At 38.8% G+C, this 16,045-nt stretch overlaps 1 protein-coding gene across 1 annotated transcript; it reads right to left on the bottom strand.

Annotated features, from left to right (window-relative positions):
- Positions 1 to 2,038: 2,038 nt before the first annotated feature.
- On the bottom strand, positions 2,039 to 2,476 carry LOC137747941 (uncharacterized). The gene has a single exon (XM_068488065.1). The coding sequence runs from the start codon at positions 2,474 to 2,476 to the stop codon at positions 2,039 to 2,041; it is 438 nt and encodes a 145-aa protein (XP_068344166.1).
- Between the last annotated feature and the right edge of the window lie 13,569 nt (positions 2,477 to 16,045).

The following is a 16,045-nucleotide window of genomic DNA, read 5'->3' as shown; positions in this document are numbered from 1 at the left end:
TGTTACTACATTCAAAATCATGTTTTAATTGATTAAATGCGAGCTAGTGAGTGGTGACTATGGTTAAGTATATGCTAGAGGGTAAGGATAACTAAAATCTATGTGAGTGGTAATCTTTAATGTGTCATGTTGCATTGGAAATTCCTGAGGCAATTGTTGGAAGGTTTAGATTGTGTTTTGTTTTGTTTTATTTATTTCGTTTTGCTCGAGGACTAGCAAAAGCTAAGTATGGGGGAATTTGATAGGAGTATATTTCTGCTAGTTAGTTATGTTGTTTCCTTGCATTTAGTTACTTAATTACTATCTATTTTAGTCTTTTAAGCTATTTTCGTATGTTTTTAGGTCCTAATGGCAAAAGGAGCAAGAAAGTGCATTTTGAGGCTATTTGGAGCAGTTTTGCGCATGGATTGGATAGCTTAACTATGGAGCAATGTGGATGGACAAAATTGAAGTCAAGAGAAGCTAGGAAAGGCTAAAAATCTGGAGAAAGAAGTCCAAATGCAAAGAAGATAAGGAAAGAGTAAGAAATAAGGAACCTTATCCAAATTTCCTTATCTTATCCAAACCTTATCCAACCTTATCTTATCTTATCCTAATCTTTTCCTACCTTAATTCCAACTTCAAAGAGGACTCCTTTTCACATTAAATCACTTAAATATCAAGTTCTAGAAGCCCTATTTTCGTGCATTAAGTTTATGCCACATGTAACCCTTCTAGAAGTTCTAGAATCTACCACAAGGACCATTCCTTGTCCTCCTTGGAATCTGATTGAAAGTATCCTTGTTCTTTGGTGATTTGGAGTCCTAATTCCTCTCCTTTTTAGCCCAATTTTGTGCCTCCCCTTCACCCTATAAATACATGATGCCACAACACTCAAAAACCACCACCTTCTACCACAAATTCACACCACACCATCCACCACACCTCAAGAGCCTAGATTCACACAAATCCCCATTGTTGGCAGCAAGGAAGGAAGGAGAAGCCACCTGGAGTGTTTCTAGGTGTATTCTATTTTTGTTTTTAATGTTTAAGTTTAATTATCTTTGTTTTGCGAACATGTGGAACTAATTTCTTTTTAGTTAGAGGTGAATTCGAAGCCATGATTATATGTTTTATATGAATTGATTACGTCCAGTTATTGTTTCTCAAGGCATAAATGTGATTTGCTTATCTAAGTTATTAAAACTTGTTTATGTATGTGGGTTGGGGGTCGACACTTAATTTGCATGCATGAATTTGATGCTAGATTATAAGGGGGTTTCACGTAAGAGTTATTCACTTATATTCACAAGTAGTGGAGCTTGCTAGTCACAATCGTGTTAAGTAAATCCTCGGTAAGAGTCTCATGCGTTTCATAATGATGAATGCCTTGTCAATGCTTATGATTTTCATAGATATTAATGACTTTTCACATGTATCTCTATCATGCGTTTCATATAGGGAACTTGAGAAAGATAATTTGGTTTAGATGCGTATTCCATCTAATTCAATGAGATAAGGAAAATCTGATGGTTAGTTGTGCGATGCAATTAACTTGGGGCGTTGTCATTCATAGTCTAAAGGAAAAATAACTGGAAATTGGTTTATATGCATATATCATGAGTGGAGAAGGACCTTTTAACTAGCCTTTCACCTATAGTTTTCCCTAATTTCGTCCAAGTTGTTTAGAGTCTTTATAATCTGTTTGTTTTTACCTTAATTTCGTCCAAAATCCAATCCCCCTTTACTTTGTTGTGTCAAATTAGTTAGAATCTGTCAAACTTGTGTTTTTAAGTGTTTTGAGTCAAGTTAAAAGTAATTTTCGTCCAAATCACCTTTAGAGTCTAGTTTGAGTCTTTTTGATTGTTTTGTGTAGTTTTGAGTCTTTTTAGTTTGTTTGGAGCCTTATAAGTCTAGTTAAGTGTTTTTAAGTTTAGTTTTATAATTTTAAGTCAGTTTTGAGTAGATTAGCATCCTTTGTAATCCCCGGCTTAAAACGATCCCTACTTTCATATACTACAATCATAGGGTTTTAATTTGAGTGTTAGAATATTTCACATCACCTCCCAAGAAGCGCTTGCTTTAATGTCTTCCAGCCTGACAAATACACCATGCTAAGCTTCACTAGTAGTACCCACGGCATGGAGGGGTACATCATCCACATCATGCTCCTCAAAATTCTCATAGGATGACCATTCACCTTGAACTCTTGTCCTGTTTTCAAGTTTTGAACTTGGACTGTACCATAAGGAAAGACATTAGTAATAACAAATGGGCCAACCCACTTAGAACGCAACTTACCAGGAATCAAGCAAAGGCGGGAATTAAAGAGTAGCACTTTCTGCCCAATGGAGAATGATTTGCCTCGAATCTTCTTATCATGGAAAGCCTTTGTCTTCTCCTTGTAAATTCGAGCGTTTTCATACGCCTCATTCCTAATCTCTTCAAGTTCATTCAATTGGAGCTTCCTATGAATTTCAGCGGCATCAATGTCCATGTTGAATGTTTTGACGGCCCAATGCGCCTTGTGCTCCAATTCCACGGGAAGATGGCATGGTTTGCCATAAATGAGCCGAAATGGGGACATGCCCAGGGGTGTCTTATATGCCGTGCGATATGCCCACAATGTATCCTCCAAACATACGCTCCAATCCTACCTTGTTGGGCCAACGGTCTTCTCTAGAATTTGCTTGATCTCCCTATTGGAAACCTCGGCATGCCCATTAGTTTGAGGATGATAAGGTGTTGAAACCTTATGCGTGATGTTGTACTTCTTGAGCAAAGCCTCAATGGTTCGATTGCAAAAGTGAGACCCTCCATCACTTATGATCACTCGTGGCATTCCAAACCTTGCAAATAGGTTAGTTCTAATGAAATCTGCAACCACTCGAGAATCATTAGTTCGGGTGGCTTTTGCTTCCACCCATTTCGACACATAATCCACAGCAAGTAAGATATAAAGGAAACCATGTGAGGAAGGAAAAGGACCCATAAAATCAATGGCCCAAACATCAAAAATTTCAATAGGAAGTATAACATTTTGCGGCATTTGATCCTTTGCACTAATGTTACCCATTCTTTGGCAATGATCACAAGACATACAAAAGGTTCTAGCATCCTTAAATAAAGTTGGCCAATAGAATCCACATTCTAAAACCTTAAGGGATATGCGTTGTGTCCCAAAGTGTCCCCTACATGCATAAGTGTGATAGAATGTTAAAATAGAATTGAATTCCATGTCATGCACACACTTACGTTGGTTTATGTTTAGAGTGTTTGGAACTTGTTTAGTCACCAAATAATTCACCAAATCCGCATACCAAGGTTCACTTACCTTAATGGATAGCAATTGCTCGTCGGGGAAGGTTTCTGAAATAGGTAACGGCTCCTCCTTATGTACCATACGGCTTAGGTGGTCAGCCACCAGATTTTCACTCCCCTTTTTGTCCTTGATTTCGATGTCAAACTCTTGAAGAAGTAGCATCCATCGAATTAGCTTTGGTTTGGCTTCCTTCTTGGTGAACAAATACTTTAAAGCTGCATGATCAGTAAAAATAATAACCTTAGTACCAAGTAAATATGATCGAAATTTATCTAAAGCAAAGGCAATGCCAAGAAGTTCTTTTTCAGTGGTTGAATAGTTTAATTGAGCATCATTCAACGTCCGGGATGCGTGGTAGATAACATGCGGCTTCTTGTCCTTTCTTTGGCCTAAAACAGCCCCTAACGCATAGTCGGATGCATCACACATGAGCTCGAATGGAAGGCTCCAATCCGGTGGCACAATGATGGGTGCCGTGGTTAGCAAGTCCTTGAGGAGTTGGAAAGCTGCCGTGCACTCCTTGGTGAAATCAAAAGGTGCATCCTTTTGTAGGAAATGGCATAGAGGTTGGGAGACCTTCGAGAAATCCTTGATGAACCTTCGATAAAAACCTGCATGTCCAAGGAACGAACGAACCTCTCTAACCGAAGTAGGAGAGGGTAAGTGGCGCACAAGATCTATCTTTGATTTCTCAACCTCAATACCTTTTTCAGAAATGATATGACCTAAAACTATGCCTTGTTTAACCATGAAATGACATTTTTCCCAATTTAGAACAAGGTTAGTTTCAATGCATCGTTTTAAAATCAAACTAAGATTATTCAAACAACCATCAAATGAATCACCAAAAACGCTGAAATCATCCATAAAAACCTCAATAATTTTCTCAACATAATCTGAAAATATGTTCATCATGCATCGTTGAAATGTGGCAGGTGCATTACATAAACCAAATGGCATGCGATGATAAGCAAATGTACCAAAGGGGCATGTGAAAGTGGTTTTCTCTTGATCCTCCGGAGCTATCACAATTTGATTATAACCTGAATATCCATCAAGAAAACAATAAAAAGCATAACCCGCTAACCTTTCAAGCATTTGATCAATGAATGGCAAGGGAAAATGATCCTTCCTTGTAGTGGCATTGAGCTTCCTATAATCAATACAAACCCTCCAACCTGTTTGGATTCGAGGAGGAATAAGCTCATTTTCGGCATTTGTCACCACAGTTACTTTGGATTTCTTCGGAACACATTGAACCGGAGACACCCAACGACTATCCGAAATTGGATAGATCACTCCACAATCCAAGAGCTTGATGATTTCCTTCTTCACAACTTCCATCATTGGAGGGTTGAGTCGGCGTTGAGCCTCATGAGATGCTTTGGACCCCTCCTCCAAAAGTATACGATGCATGCACGTGGTAGGGCTTATTCCCTTGATGTCGTCCAAGGTCCAACCAATTGCAGTTTTGTACTCCTTTAACACCCTCACTAACTTACCTTCTTCCTGTGCCATGAGTGAGGAGGAGATAATGACGGGCATGGTCTCCCAAGAAAACATACTTTAAATGGCTTGGCAATGGTTTAAGTTCAAGGGAAGGTGGCTGCACAACTGAAGGAATGGGCTTATTAGTCGAAATTGGAATTGAAATTGGGTCCAAAGACTTACCAGATTGTAGTGGCAATGACTCAAGGGCAGACACTATTTTAATCATATCTGCATTAAGGGGCACGGCATGGTGTTCTCCATGCATGTCGTGGGTAGTCAATGGGCCTAATTCCTTGTTTTTGAGTTCCATTCCTCTGGTAATGACCAATTCAAGTGCATCTTCGTTCAATTGTTCAAAATGGTCCTGCGCCAACGAATCAGTTACATCAATAGCAAAACATGAATGATCATCACTAGGGTACTTGATAGATTCAGAAAGATTGAAATTAATAACTTCCCCATCAAATTCCATTGTCAAAGTCCAATTAAACACATCAATCTTAGTGCGGGCAGTTTTCATGGAGGGCCGGCCAAGAAGGATTGGCAACGAAGGGGAATGGTTTGATTCTTCCATTTCCAACACGTAGAAATCCGCCGGAAAGATTAAATGATTGACCTGCACTAAAACATCTTCCAAAACACCCTTTGGATAGGCATTAGATCTATCGGCCAATTGAATAATCACACCATCATTTTTTAACTCACCCAGGTTCATAGATGCACAAATTGAGTAAGTCATAACATTAATAGATGCACCTAAGTCTAGCATGGCATGTTCAAAACGGTTATTGCCAATAACACAAGGAATTGTAAAACTACCCGGATCTTTGCATTTAGGGGGCAATTTACGTTGCAAGATGGCTGAGACATTTTCACTTACCTTTATAACCTCTTTGTTTGAAATTCTCTTCCTAGTAGTGCAAAGTTCTTTTAAAAACTTAGCATACCTTGGAACTTGCTTAATTGCATCCAAAAGTGGTATATTGACTTGTACTTTTCTAAATGTCTCCAAAATGTCCTTCTCAGCCTCCTCCTTCTTCATTTGCATGAATCTACGAGGAAATGGTACATTTGGAGGAGTAACATTAGAAATAATCGAATTTGGAACCTCCTTACCCTTGGAAGCCGAATGGTGTTGTTTGGGTGGCTGAGGCATGGGTGGTGCTACCCTTGCCGTGGCTTGCTCTTGCTTCTCCTCCTCCAATTGCAACTTTTCATCCTCCATTGGGGCTGTTTTAGAGGGTTGTGAGGCCATTCCAACTTGTTTTCCACTTCGCAACATGATTGCTGATAGGAGCATATTTAGGCGACTTACTTAGCTTGTTTTCGTGCATTTATGTTGTTAATTCATAGTTGTTTTAGTAGTTTAAGCCATTTTCGTGTGTTTTTAGGTTCATATGGCTAAGGAAGCAAAAAGGTGCATTTTGGAGCATTTTGGAGCAAAATTAGGCTTGGAATGGATAGCTTATGCTTGGAGCAAAAGGAATGGACGAAATTGAAGACCTAAAGGAGTGTGGATTCCTAATCACAAGAGGATTCCTAATCAAATGAGGAATCATAGTTAAAGAAGGTTTCCTACTTGAAGTAGGAAAGTTAAGCCAAGGTTTCCTATTTTGGTTTAACCTTTCCTAATCCTTAAAGACTCCATGTTTCAGCAATATCAAGGACTTCTACCTATTCTAGGACACAAAACAATGTTCCCTTGCAACCCAAAATCCTTGCCGTGTATCCCCTTAGTGTTTCCCTTCCTTGCCGTGCAAGGGAGGGCCAACTTTCCTATTTTAAAGCATTCAAACACATTCCTTTTTCATATCAAACTCAGCCATAACTCACATACCCTTTTCTATTCCAAAGTCCTTGCCTAATTTCAGAAATAAATGACATTCTCCTTCTCACAATTGAATGTCGCAGGTTCCCTTCCTTTTTCCTTCAAATTCTGACTTTGTGGTTCCTTTTCTTTAAGGATTTGGAGTTAATTCCTTTCCTAAACTAAGTAATAAAGCCTTAGGATTCTTTCTTCCTTAGAAAACCCCTTTGCCGCACCCTTATTGACCCTAATCACCCTTCCACACAACCTGCCTTCATTCATTCAGAAATCTAACCTTTGCCGCAGCTTTCCATCCAACTTCCCACCATTCCCCTACTTCCAAACCTTCATCCAAGCCTCCATACATCACCCATAACCCTTGCCGCACCACCCTACCTTCCTAAATCCATTCAAAACCCAGAAAATCATCCACAAAACCACCCTAGACTCTTGTGCCGTGACTTAGCAAGGCAGAGGAGAAGGAAGACGAAGCCTTGGACGTTTATCCATTCGAGTTGGAGTGTTGGAACGTTTTTAGGTGTAATCTATCTTTTATTTTCAATGTTTAATTCTATTCTTCTTTGTTTTGTTATGAACATGAGAGGCTAAACTCGTTTTAGCCTAGGGATGCTTTGAAACCATGATTACGTTTATAATATGAGTTGATAAATTCCAGTTGTGATTTCATAAATTATGAATGCAATTTACTTAACCGTTTGATGATAACTTATTCTTGTATGTTGATTAGGGAGGCCTACTTAATTTGCATGCTTGAATTTGGTGCTAGAATATAAGGGTGTTTCACATAATCGTTACAAACTTATATTCACAAGTAGTTACGGTTGTTTTCACAGTCATGTTAAGTAAATTCCTAGCATGAGTATCATGATGTCATAGTTACAAGTGCTTTGTCAATACTTATGATTTCCATTGAATGATCTTTGATTGTATCTCTATTATGATGTCATGTAGGGGACTTTTGAAGAATGCTTTGGGTTGTCGTATGATGTCATCCAATCCAATAACTTAAGGGAAATATGAGGGTTAATTAGTGATGTCACGGTTAATCTGGGGTGTTGAGGTTCATGGTTTATCGGAAAAGCAACTGGAAATCAATTTATGTTTGAATGTATCATGTGTGGAGAAGTATCCCTTGGCTAGTTCATCATCCATTGGTTTTTCTTAAATTCGTCCAAAATCTGTTTTAAAGTTTTAAGTTACTTGTTTTTCTTTTCAATTCGTCCAAAATCAAACCCCCTTTTCTTACTTGTTCCAAATCTGTCCAAAAGTGTGTTTTAGAGTCTTTTGAGTCAAAACTAATTATCTTTTCGTCCAAATTGAGTCCTAAAGTCTAAATTGAGTCTTTTTGGTTGTTTTGAGTTGTTTTGAGTCTTTAAAGTTTGTTTTGAGTCGTGAAAGTTAGTTAAGAGTCTTTTGAGTTTATTTAAGTGTTTTAAAACATATTTTCACATCTTTGAGTCAATTTTCATTAGATTAGCAATCCCTCCTAATCCCCGGCCTAGAACGATCCCTACTTATATCTATACTACAATTGACAAAAAGAGGGTTTAATTTGAGTGCTATCTTTTATCACATCAAATTTTTGGCGCCGTTGCCGGGGATTAGCAACTTTGCTAATCCCCCGTTGTTTCTTTTTGTTTATTTTTCATATCTTTTTGTTTTAGCTACTGACCTTATTTCTTTTCTTGTTTGTAGGTACTAGTTTATGACTCGTAGTTCTCAACCTATTAGTGCAAACATCTTGGATTTTGACGACGATTTTGAGCGCACTTTGAGAAAGAAGAAGAAGAACCCAGAACTTCACCCATCAAGTTCTAGTTCGGCTTCCAATCTTGAGGAGGAAGAGGAGCCCACGGCAAGGGAGGAAGACGAAGTCCAAACCATGGCAGCAGACAACCGTACAATCAAAGAGCTTTCCGCTTCAGGAATGGACAATGCTGCACCCTTGTGCATCCAATACCCAAGGGCGGCTCAAGACAAAACCGACGAATTTGAATTGAAGTCAAGTTTGTTGCACCACATTCCAAAGTTCCATGGACTGTCTATGGAGGATCCCAACAAGCATTTGAAGGAGTTCGAGGTGGTGTGTTCGAGTATGACTCCAATCAACGTTGATAGTAATATTTTGAAGATAAAGGCTTTCCCGTTCTCACTATTGGAGAAGGCCAAGGATTGGTGATACGAGTTAGCACCCGGGACGGTCACTTCTTGGGAGAGCATGAAGAGGGCGTTTTGATAGGAGCATATTTATGCTATTTAGTTATGTTGTTTCCTTGCATTTAGTTACTTAATTACTATCTATTTTAGTCTTTTAAGCTATTTTCGTATGTTTTTAGGTCCTAATGGCAAAAGGAGCAAGAAAGTGCATTTTGAGGCTATTTGGAGCAGTTTTAGGCATGGATTGGATAGCTTAACTATGGAGCAATGTGGATGGACGAAATTGAAGTCAAGAGATGCTAGGAAAGGCTAAAAATCTGGAGAAAGAAGTCCAAATGCAAAGAAGATAAGGAAAGAGTAAGAAATAAGGAACCTTATCCAAACCTTATCCAACCTTATCTTATCTTATCCTATCCTAATATTTTCCAATCTTAATTCCAACTTCAAAGAAACTCATTTTCACATTAAATCACCTAAATATCAAGTTCTAGAAGCCCTATTTTCGTGCATTAAGTTTATGCCACATGTAACCCTTCTAGAAGTTCTAGAATCTGCCACAAGGATCATTCCTTGTCCTCCTTGGAATCTGACTGAAAGTATCCTTGTTCTTTGGTGATTTGGAGTCCTAATTCCTCTCCTTTTCAGCCCAAATTCGTGCTTCCCCTTCACCCTATAAATACTTGATGCCACAACACTCAAAAAGCACCACCCTCTACCACAAATTTACACCACACCATCCACCACACCTCAAGAGCCTAAATTCACACAAATCCCCATTGTTGGCAGCAAGGAAGGAAAGAGGAGCCACCTGGAGTGTTTCTAGGTGTATTCTATCTTTGTTTTTAATGTTTAAGATTAATTATCTTTGTTTTGTAAACATGAGGAGCTAAACTTGTTTTAGCTAGAGGAGACTTTGAAACCATGATTATATTTGCAATATGAATTGATTAATTTCAGTTGTGAATTCATAAATTGTGAATGCAATTAATTAACCGTTTGATGGATAACTTATTCTTGTTTGTTGATTAAGGGTGCACACTTAATTTGGATGCTTGAATTTGGTGCTAGAATATAAGGGAGTTTCACATAATCGTTACAAACTTATATTCACAAGTAGTTAAGGTTGTTTTCACAATCATGTTAAGTAAATTCCTAGCATGAGTATCATGATGTCATAGTTACAAGTGCTTTGTCAATACTTATGATTTTCTTAGAACGTAATGATCTTTGATTGTATCTCTATTATGATGTCATGTAGGGAACTTTTGAAGAATGCTTTGGGTTGTCGTATGATGTCATCCAATCCAATAACTAAAGGAAAATCTGAGGGTTAATTAGTGATGTCACGGTTAATCTGGGGTGTTGAGGTTCATGGTTTATCGAAAAAGCAACTGGAAATCAATTTGTGTTCAAATGTGTCATGTGTGAAAAAGAATCCTCTAGCTAGCTAATCACCCATCCATATCCCCAAATTCGTCCAAAGTTTATTTAAGTCTTTTAGTTACTTGTTTTTATCTTAAATTCGTCAAAAACCCAATCCCCTTTATTTAGTTGTGTCAAATCTGTCCTAATTAGTGTTTTTGAGTGTTTTGAGTCAAAACCAGTTCTATTTTCGTCCAAATTGAGTCCTTGAGTCTAGTTTGAGTCTTTTTTATTGTTTTGTGTTGTTTTGAGTCTTTTAAGTTTGTTTTGAGTCATATAAGTTTAGTTAAGAGTCTTTGAGTTTATTTAAGTGTTTGAAGCATATTTTTATATCTTTGAGTCAAATTTCATTAGATTAGCAATCCCTCCTAATCCCTGGCCTAGAACGATTCCTACTTATATCTATACTACAATTGTCAAAAAGAGGGTTTAATTTGTGTGCTATTATATATCACATCACGTTTCTTGAAAAGTTCTTTCCTACTTCAAGAGTCATTCTCTTGAGAAAGAAGATTAGCGGAATCCAACAAAGTCAAGGGGAGTCTTTTCCAACGTACTATGAGCGTTTTAAAGCCCTTGTTGCATCGTGTCCTCAACATCAAATGAAGGAGGAACTTCTACTTCAATACTTCTATGAAGGTCTTCTTCCCATTGAAAGGAAAATGCTTGATGCCTCGGCGGGAGGTGCGTTGGTGGATAAAACTCCCATGGCAGCCAAGAACCTAATTGCGAACCGGGCTCTCAATGCACAACAATACCAAGGAATTGGGCAAAGGGACCCCCCACGGCAACAAGTGCATGAGGTAAGTTCTCAATCTGACATTCAAACTCAATTAGCTAATCTTACTTCTCTTGTGTCTCAGATGGCCGAAGGAATAAAGATACAAGGTCCAATTGTATGTGGCGTATGTTCTATTCAAGGGCATCCTTCAGAAAAGTGCCCTCAATTGATTGAGAATGGGGGATGGGAGAGTGCAAACGCCATTGGATTTCCAAGCCAAAATCAGCCAAGGAATGATCCATATTCCAATACATACAATCCGGGTTGGAGAGACCATCCAAACTTTAAGTGGAGGGAGCCTCAACAACCTCACCAACAAGGAGGCTTTAGGCAGCAACCCCCGGGGTTTTACACCAAAACCTACGGCCAAGAGTTAAACCAACCCCAATCTGCCCAAAACCATCAAGGTACGTCTTTAGATAATGCTACAATTCTTAACTTACTAACCAATTTGTCTCAGGGGCAAGAAAATCAAAACAAAGGGGTGGACCAATTAGAGAAGCAAATAGCGCAGATTGCAGAGTTTGTAAGGCAATTCCGAGACTAAGGCAAGCTCCCAAGCTCAACCATTGTCAATCCAAAGGGAGGGTTCGAAACGGCCAAACCAATCACCTTGAGAAGTGGAAAAGAAGTTGGCATTACATCCAAACCATCCAAAACAGGTCCTAATGAAGAAGGGAAGCTGCAACATGAAGAGGAAGATGCAAGCAAGCCCATAGCAAGGGTACAAACACCCTTGCCGCAACTACCTAGGGACCTTAATGCATCCAACTCATCCAATTCGGCCACCAAGGGTAAGTTGGGTTCAAATTCGATTAATTCTAACCCCGTTCCACCCAATGTTCCTTTTCCTCACAGATATTTGCAAACAAAGAAGGAGGAGCATGAGAAAGACATTCTTGAGACGTTTAGGAAAGTTCAAGTCAATATCCCGCTCTTAGATGCCATAAAGCAAGTGCCCAAGTACGCCAAGTTCTTGAAATAACTATGCACTACAAGGAAGAGGGCTTCACATAAAGAAGTGGTTAGGGTAAGTGAAAATGTTTCCGCTGTTTTACAAAGGAAGTTACCACCAAAGTGCAAAGATCCAGGTAGCTTTACAATTCCTTGTATTATTGGCCAAACTAAGTTTGAACATGCTATGTTAGACTTAGGAACTTCAATTAACGTCATGCCATACTCTATTTATGCCTCCATGAACCTTGGTCAATTGAAAAATGATGGTGTGATTATTTAATTGGCCGATAGATCTAATGCCTATCCAAAGGGAGTATTGGAAGATGTCTTAGTGCTGGTGAATAAATTGATCTTTCCGGCGGATTTCTACGTTCTTGAAATGGAAGAAACCACCCATGCTCCATCCTTGCCGCTCCTTCTTGGGAGGCCATTCATGAAGACAGCCCGAACTAAGATCGACGTGTTTAAAGGCACTTTAACAATGGAATTTGATGGGGAAGTGATTGATTTTAATATTTGTGAAACCATGAGATTTCCTAATGATGATCACTCATGTTTCTCTATTAATATTCTTGATTCTTTGGCGCAGGCACATCTTGATCAATTATGTGAAGATGCACTTGAAACGGTCCTTACGAATGGCATAGAAGTGATGGATCAAGTGGCTGCCACCATAGCACCCCACGACACACACATGCAATATCATGTCGTGGCCTTTGATGATGAAGTTATTGAGACCGTGGCTGCCCTAGAGTCCTTGCCACGGCTCAATGGTAAGTCCCATAGTCCAATGTCCATTCCAATTTCAACTAACAAGTTGCTTCCTTCTATAGAACAACCACCTACCCTTGAGCTTAAACTGTTGCCAAATCACTTGAAGTATGTGTTCTTGGGCGAGCAAGACACATTGCCCGTCATTGTGGCATCATCACTCATGGCACAAGAAGAAGAGAAATTGATGAGGGTTCTCAAAGAGCACAAGACGGCCATTGGGTGAACTTTGGCCGATATCAAGGGCATAAGCCCTACCACATGCATGCACCGAATTCTCATGGAAGAAGGAGCCAAACCATCAAGGGAAGCCCAACGCCGACTCAACCCACCAATGATGGAAGTCGTGGAGAAGGAAATTATCAAACTACTTGATTGTGGCATCATCTATCCTATCTCGGATAGTTGTTGGGTTTCACCAGTCCAAGTAGTTCCCAAGAAGTCCGGAGTCATGGTGGTGAAGAATGAAGAGAATGAACTTGTACCCACACGCATTCAAACCGGTTGGAGAGTTTGCGTTGACTATAGGAAGCTAAATGCCGCAACAAGGAAAGATCACTTCCTTTTGCCATTCATCGATCAAATGCTTGAAAGGTGAGCCGGTCATTCCTTTTATTGCTTTCTTGATGGTTAGTCGGGTTATAAAAATTGTCATAGCGCCGGATGATCAAGAAAATACCACCTTTACTTGTCCATTTGGTACTTATGCATATCGTCATATGCCATTTGGTTTATGCAATGCACCGGCCACTTTCCAACGATGCATGGTAAGTATATTCTCGGATTATGTTAAGAAAATTATTGAGGTGTTTATGGACGATTTTAGTGTGTTTGGGTACTTATTTGATGATTGTTTGCATAATCTCACTTTAATCTTGAAAAGATGCATGTAAACTAACCTTGTTTTGAATTGGGAAAAATGTCATTTTATGGTGAAACAAGGCATAGTTTTGGGTCATATCATCTCTGAAAAAGGAATTGAAGTTGATAAGTCTAAAATACATCTTGTACGTTACTTACCCTCTCCTACTTCGGTTAGAGAGGTTCGTTCTTTTCTTGGCCATGTAGGATTTTATAGGCGATTTATCAAGGATTTTTCCAAGATTGCACAACCCCATGCCGTCTCCTACAAAAAGAAGTGGCTTTTTAGTTCAACGAGGAGTGTGAGAAGGCATTCAAGCATCTCAAGGACATGCTTACCACGGCACCAATTATCCTACCACCAGATTGGACGTTGCCTTTTGAGCTAATGTATGATGCATCCTATTATGCAATAGGGGCTGTTTTGGGCCAAAGGAAGAACAAGTAACCTCATGTCATATATTACGCATCCCGGACATTGAATGATGCTCAATTAAACTACTCTACCACTAAAAAAGAACTTCTTGCCGTTGTATTTGCTTTAGATAAGTTTCGTTCATATTTACTTGGCACTAAAGTGATTGTATATTCTGACCATGCAGCTTTGAGGTACTTATTCACCAAAAAGGAGGCCAAACTAAGGCTAATTAGATGGATGCTTCTTCTCCAAGAGTTTGACATTGAAATTCGAGACAAGAAAGGGAGTGAGAACGTGGTTGCTGATCATCTAAGTCGTTTGGTGTGCAATGAGGACTCCTTACCCATCCAAGAGACATTCCCTGATGAGCAATTGATGTCCATTAAGGTAAGTGAACCTTGGTATGCCGATTTGGTGAACTTTATGGTGTCAAAACGTGTTCCAAGCACCATAGCTAGGCACCAACGTGATAAACTTAAGAAGGAGACACGGTTTTATGTATGGGATGACCCATATTTATGGAAATTTTGTGCAGATCAGATTGTTCGTCGTTGTGTGCATGATTGGGAATTTAATTCAATTCTAACCTTTTGTCACACTTATGCATGTGGTGGACATTTTGGCACACAACGCACTGCCCTTAAGGTGTTAGAATGTGGTTTTTATTGGCCTATAATCTTTAAAGATGCTAGAACTTTTTGTTTAACTTGTGATCGTTGTCAACGAATGGGAAATATAGGTGCAAGGGACCAAATGCCGCAAACACCCATCTTTAATGTTGAAATTTTTGATGTTTGGGGCATTGATTTCATGGGCCCTTTCCCTTCTTCATTTGGTTTCACTTACATTTTGCTTGCGGTTGATTATGTCTCAAAATGGGTGGAAGCTAAGGCCACCCGTACTAATGATTCTAGAGTTGTTGTAGATTTTATCAAAACTAACATCTTTGCTAGATTTGGAATGCCTAGAGTGCTTATTAGTGATGGAGGGTCTCACTTTTGCAATTGATGTGCAAATTTTCTTGACACACAAATTAAACCCTACTTGTGACAATTGTAGTAGATATGTAAGTAGGGATCGTTCTAGACCGGGGATTAACTAGGGATGCTAATCTATGTAAATAAGACTCAAAAACACTAAACTAGACTCTATGGACTCAAAACTAACTAGAGACACTTAAAACAGCAACCAATACTCAAAAAGACCCAATTTTAGACTCAATAAAGGTTTTGGACGAAAATAGGACTTGACTTGACTCAAAAGACTCAAGGAAAACAAGTTTTGACTCAAATATGAAGACTAAGTAAAATGGGGATTGATTTTTGACGAATTTTAGACTCAAAACAAAAACTTAGTAGAAAACACTTTTGAAAAACGAATTTAGGTAAAATAAATGGGTAAAAGGCTAGTTAGAGGGTCCTTCTCCACACATGATATATGCATACGAACCAATGTCCAGTTATTACTCCTTTAGACTATGAATGACAATGCCCCAAATTAGTTGCATCGCACAACTAACCCTCAAGTTTTCCTTATTTCATTGAATTAGATGGAATACGCATCTAAACCAAATTATCTTTTTCAAGTTCTTTATATGAGACGCATAACAAAGATTCATATCAAAAGTCATTAAGTTTTGTGAAAACTATAAGCATTGACAAGGCATTCATCACTATGAAACGCATGAGACTCATACCAAGGATTTACTTAACGCGATTGTGACTAGCAACCTCCACTACTTGTGAATATAAGTGAATAACAATTACGTGAAGCCCCCCTATACTCTAGCATCAAGTTTATGCATGCAAATTAAGTGTTAACCCCCAACCCACATACATAAACCAGTTTTAATAACTTAGATAAGCAAATCACATTCATGCCTTAAGAAATAATAACCGGACGTAATCAATTCATATAAAACATATAGTCATGGCTTCGAATTCTCCTCTAACTAAAAAGAAGTTAGTTCCTCATGTTCGCAAAACAAAGATAATTAAATTTAAACATTGAACTAAGACTAAGGATAGAAAGCACCAAGAAAAACGCTCCACACTCCAA

Source organism: Pyrus communis, chromosome 10, assembly GCF_963583255.1.
Source record: "Pyrus communis chromosome 10, drPyrComm1.1, whole genome shotgun sequence".
Taxonomy (NCBI): Eukaryota; Viridiplantae; Streptophyta; class Magnoliopsida; order Rosales; family Rosaceae; genus Pyrus; species Pyrus communis.
The sequence above is the reverse complement of the archived record's forward strand: the minus strand, read 5'-3'. Positions and strand labels throughout refer to the sequence as shown.